The 6,000-nt window shown below is 33.2% G+C and overlaps 1 protein-coding gene across 3 annotated transcripts in view; it reads right to left on the reverse strand.

Annotated features, from left to right (window-relative positions):
* CDH9 (cadherin 9) overlaps positions 1-4,785 on the reverse strand; it is a 64,902-nt gene extending 60,117 nt beyond the window's left edge. For 2 of the 3 annotated variants that reach the window (XM_037062804.1, XM_037062803.1), the window contains exon 1: positions 4,558-4,723. In XM_037062804.1, coding sequence (XP_036918699.1) covers positions 4,558-4,674 — 117 coding nt within the window. In that variant the 5' untranslated portion in view covers positions 4,675-4,723. Of the gene's footprint in view, positions 1-4,557 lie in introns of all 3 variants that reach the window. The other variant, XM_037062802.1, reaches the window with a different exon arrangement.
* Positions 4,786-6,000: the final 1,215 nt, after the last annotated feature.

Here is a 6,000-nt window from a genome sequence, read left to right on the forward strand (position 1 = left end):
GCCCTAGAGAAACCTGTCTATCCAAATACATTATTTTATGTAAGCTTTAGGAAAATACCAATGTTTAGTGCTTATGTCAATACAGATAAGTGCAAAGGCTTGATTACTCAACAGTTTGATAACTCGGTTTAATATAAACCAGACTCTTCCCTGTTTCGGAGTTGGTATCTATGCTCCATTGTTTTAGTTAACGTCTAAACCAATTCTATTGAATTTTAACAAAAGCTTGATAAATGTTAAAATCTCCTTCCATTCTAGGATTTTATGGCTACACTAATGATGATTTTAGATATGGAATAGTAATTTTTTAATAAAAACTATACAAAATTGATGGCCAATTCTGTAAAAAGATATATAATAATCAGATGGTGACTATTTATAGAAAGTTCCTGGATGCTACGCCCATTGTCTTGAGCAAAGTAAGTGCTCAAAACATAGCTTTGAATTAAAATGTAATGGTCAATTAAGTTGTTATTTCAAAATTATTTTATATAACCTAATGTTTTCCTTAAAAATGAATAAATACTACACTTGTAATTTTGGCACCTCTTCATGCAATAAATGAGCTTTAATAACCAGGTATTAAAAGTAAACGTTTAAATTCTGCTACTTTTAATAACAATAGGCATATGATCAATTAATCATTAATCCATAACAACTAGGAGTTCTTCAGGAACTAGATCTAATTGCAAAGAAGCAAATGCATATGAAAATGTTCTAACAGAGTAGTAGAAGCCTTTATTATACTTCTTGTTAAATGCATTTTAATTCATTTCAAGTAGTGTTCCTAGTCTGCCTATGTAATTCAGTCACATACACTTATTAAAATTATAGGGAAGCTACATGGCAGTTGCTATGACTTTGTAATCCTCTTAAGTAAATACCAATGGTTTCTCTTGGTACAAAAAACAGAATTGGTAAATATCTGACAGTTTCAGTCAGAAGTGACAACTGAACTCCAGATGGTATTGTTGAGAAAAACAAAAATTGCTCTTAATTTCATCCCACACTTCGGACTTTTCTCACCCATACGGCGAAAAGAGTTGAATTGCGTCCAAGTTTTCATTTTATGTCTGAAATGACATAAAAACATTCTATAGCATTTCCTTATAGAAATATTATTGTGGTTTATCTTCTTGCTCCTCTAGTCCATCCTGACAATGAAAGCAAATGTATCATCCCCAACTGGACTCCACCCATAATGCATTTGTACAGAAGTTTTCAGCAGGGAATCACATACCATTCTGTATGTAAAAACAATTCATCCTGGAATTTGGGGACTTTTATGGTGATGGTCTACACTTAACCAATTGGACTAGTCTGGGGATGCATGTGTCTTTTATCAGGCCATGTGCAATCCCACCTCCTTGGATTATCTACAGTCACATTTTTATTACATTTTTACTAGCTCCTCCAGCCTTCTCCTACCTCCTCCTCCTCACTCCACAATCACAGCCTTCTCCACAATCTTAGAATATATCAGAAATTTAGACTGAAATAAATCTTAATGACAATTTAATTTAACCTAACAAGAATCTGAGGTTTGAGAAGTTTAATTGACTTCTAAATTCTGCATAATTATTAAATGGTGTAACCAGGACTGAACCTTGTAAGTTGCATGCGTCTAAGTGTGCACACATAGCTTGTATTAAACCTTGCTAGTACTATTTTCTTTGTTCTAAAACTGTTTCCTCTAAATTCAGAGTCAAACCCTGGGTTTTGCATTCAAGGATCATATACGTTTCTGATTTTATACAATTTTATATAACCTATAAATTAATGTAGATCTTATTTTTCTGGAATTATTAGTTTCTGTAAAACTAAGAAAAAAATGTGAAAATCTCTTCCCATTAGAAGTTACCTATTCTTGCCCAGTGCTGGTGGTACACAGTGAATATGGTAAGTCTTTACTTCACATGTGACATTGCCAGGTCAAGATATCCAAGAAGACTAGGGTTTGTGTTTACCCAGGGCAACCAGAGTGGTGTAATGAAAAAGACAATCTGTGTTGGTGCTCAAGCAGTTAAATCCTCATCAAAACTCATGTGTTCAACCAATCAGGGTTAGAGTCTAGCTAGTCCCTGTATACACAAATGAATAATAATGGAAAAAGCCTGGAGAGCAGGTTAGGAGAGGATTTGTAGACCCTTACGGGCTTAAGGAAGGCTAAGAAGTAGTTGGAAACTTACTTTTATGGTGAAATAAATACGTGGTGTATGGCATATCTAAGACAGGGCCTTATTACCAAAGAAAGAAAGTAATTTTTTTTTTACAAAGTAGTATAGATGTTTTCACTGAAATTTGTCTTTCATGTACATATTATTTTTCATGGATAATATAAAATAGTTGACACAGATTTGATTTGATTTTCCTCATTTAAGAAAAGTTATGATTATTATATATGGGCTTTCCATTTTGGCCTATGTTCTGGTTGTAAAAGGTAACTGAACACCTTAGTTTGTCTGTAGGTAAACACAGAGGTTATTTTCCCAAAATAATTGGTAACATTTAATGAAAAGTAATTTAAAATAAAACCTATATATCCACTTTTAGTAGCTACCTTTGACAGATTACAGAATTTGTTAAAAATAAGAAAAATGGTACAAAAATATCTACAGCATAATGTATATTTTATTTACTGATTTTAGAGAATGAGAGAAACATCAGTCTGTCGTTACACTTATTTATGAATTCATCAGTGGATTATATTATATGCCCTGACCAAGAGTCAAACCTGCAACCTTGGTGTATTGAGTTAACCAGCCAAGGCCTAATGCAATGTATATTTTAAAATATCAGTGCAGCAATGGTGGTTAATTAATCAATGAATACTCAACTCTTAAATAGAAAGCATTTTTGTTTACAGCTAAAAATAAAAGCTTGCAGTGTGGCCTTGATTGCTGTAAGATTGTGAGTGCCTCTTTTTATGTGTCCTCTATCTGTGAGTCTCCCAGGATGAAACCCTTTATATAAGGCCCCATGAACGGAATGTGTCCTTTCTCCACTGCCTTAGAAAAAGAAACATAAAGCAATTTCAAATTCTTTGACACAAAAATATCTGTCAGTTGAACTTGAAATATCAGGATGTTGGTTATTAACTGTGGAATGAAAAGTGATGCTGAACACGGGTTGCTGGAGGGTGCCAGATGACTAACCTGAGGAGAAATAGGAGAGACAAAGGAACCATCAGGTGAACTGTATGGGGCAAAATGAGTCTGACCTTTGAAACCAGAGGAGACAGATCTCAACAGAAGTGGAAATAATAGACTTCTGATAAAGGAGGCTGCATTCGAAAAGACATATACTGTCATGCACAAAAAAAGAAAGAGTCAGATCAAGGTTCTGGAAAATTTGTAAATAAAGGTATTCCCTGTTTAAAAGCAATAGGCATAACTTTGGTGATATCGGGCCCTTTTTTGTTATAGCTTAGGTCTAATCTATATTAGACTGATGATGATGACAAATATTAGACATATTTGCCTGATGTTGCAGTGAATCAATCAATACTCATATCATTACAATCATTTCTATTATCACATGCTAAGAATCAAGAGAAATAAACAAGGATCTATGGGAAACGTTAGTATTCATAACATTTAGTATTCAAAACATAATTGTTTAGTATGTTTTATTCTCATGACTTGAAATCAGTGGCCACAAATAGGGGCTAATGCACAGTGAACACAAGAATCGCCAGGCATATAAAGTAGTGCAAATGAGATAGTTAAGGCAAAGAGATAGATAAAGAGGAAACTTTGGACATCAGAAAAATCATGTCACATAATCTGAGACACAGATGAAAGAGAGGGAGAAAGGTAATGAATCTGTTTCTCAAAACTGAATTCAAGGCAATTACATACCCCCCATTGTCATTTGCTCCCAGCTGCTAATGAGCAACTTCAACAGTCTCCAGAAGGATAATGAGCAACATCATCCTGCCACAAGAATGCTATTACATCTTCCTAAAGGAAGTTCCTCTTTGTTTTCTTTTCTTCCTCCTTCTACCTCAAACCCTTTGGTCTGGACTATAAGCAGAGAGTAGTTCAGTTTACCTTGATATTAAGAAACAGGAGTACCTACAATTATCTGTGTCTATTTACTTCTCATACATATCATACTATTCTTAATTATAAGTTATTCATTGATAGATAATAATATAATTTAGTGATTTTTGGTATATTATAATTTCTTTTGTACTGTGAACTATAATACCCGAGTTATTCCTTATCCATGATTTAAATTAAATTTCAAAGGAAGTTTTTTAATTGTTTAGATGCACATATAAGATTAAGTCTTATCTAGCTGATTAATAATAAATTGAGTCCACATATAACTTATTTTCTTTTGAGGCATACTATCAATACAGACCTTCATTTAGCTAATCAAATAAAGCACATTTCTGCCCCTACCCTACTGAAATATTGTACAATATCATACCTTTTGTAGATCATAATTAGTCAAGTATTTTTGAATAGTCATTAGTGATGTGAAAAGTTACTGTAAAAAAATAAATTGCTACCACTTTCAGCTTCCAGATTATCACACAAACATTCTTACCTTGCCCACATATTGGGTATCTGTTCCTGTGTACTCTTCCAACAAGAAGAACTGATTCCACATCCAGCCACGCTTGGTCCGACGTAGCATTTTACCATCATCTTTTGTCAGACTCATTATCGTTTTGCTTGGTAAATCACTGTTAGCTTTTTCTTGTAATGGAATAGCATCAACTGTATAAAACATATAGGTCCAGATGAATAGTGGTAGGCAATGGTAAGTCCTCATTATCTGCGGCTTCAGCAGGATATCAAATTCAATGTACCGTCTACTTCCCCTGAGGAGTAGGGGGAGAAAATGGCTCATTAGATTGTGCTGCACTTAAAAATAACCTGTAAACTGTAAAGCATTTTCTAAATGTTATTTAAATTTTATGTGTAATATGTTACATACATACCAGTTTTCTATGCAACATTGTACACTAGTCTCTAAAAGTCATATACATAAGTTGGAAGACATATGTAAACTAAACAGGAAGTTAATCACTGACTTTAATATAGTAACTATAATGCAGCATACAAATGTGAATTATTTGTAATTTAAAATACTAAATATTTTGAACAACTGATCTCTACAAAAATCATCTTGAGCTTTGCTTAAGATTAATCAAAGTAGATGGTTTATTATAATATTCATATATGTGAAACTATATACTTTAACACTATTTTCTGCCCACAATCTTTTAAATTTTGCAAGCTGTTTCTCCTTCTCTTCCTCCTCTTCCTGCTTTTCCTCCTTTCCCTCCTTGTCCGTCTGTAATAGGTTGAGATGTTGCCTCAAGGCAAATCATATGATACCAAATACACTTTGGATAGTATCCTGCAATACCTAACACTTTACCATATTGATCCTTTACAATAGATAACTATTTTTTTCCAACAATCACTGGAATGAGTATGCCAAATTTATTTGAGACTGAGTTGAACATGTTCTAAGTGGAAACATTTTATCTGATAAATAAAAGCCACAGCACATTTATTTCCTAATATAATAATAGTAAAGAACATACCAAATTAGTATTGTAGAAGTAAATGTGGGGTTTTATCTAAGGCGGAATTTGATCTACAACTTTGAAACAGTGTGTCTACTGAGATAGTAAATAGATTTTTCATGAACTAAAACAGGTAACTTGTGTGCTATGTCAGAATTAATTGCATTTATTAGCAAATCAATTTAAATGTGTAAGGCATTTAGTTTAGTAGATATCAGACTATAACAATGATGCTGCTGCTGCTGATAATGATTTGGTAAACAATAGAATCCCATCATAAACTAGTGTCGGCAACAACAACAACAAAAAGATTAGATCTTAAAATCAAATTAAGTCTGGAAAGGAAAGAATGTAAGAAGCAAAGAAGCTATAGAGCATTTCTTGCTCATAAAAACTAGAATTGTGGGGTTGGGTACTTCAGTACTATTCTCTGTATTTGATTCAGTCTCTCT

The sequence above is a fragment of the Sturnira hondurensis genome, unplaced genomic scaffold (genome assembly GCF_014824575.4).
Source record: "Sturnira hondurensis isolate 20B ecotype Veracruz unplaced genomic scaffold, ASM1482457v3 Scaffold0014384, whole genome shotgun sequence".
In the NCBI taxonomy this organism is placed as follows: Eukaryota; Metazoa; Chordata; class Mammalia; order Chiroptera; family Phyllostomidae; genus Sturnira; species Sturnira hondurensis.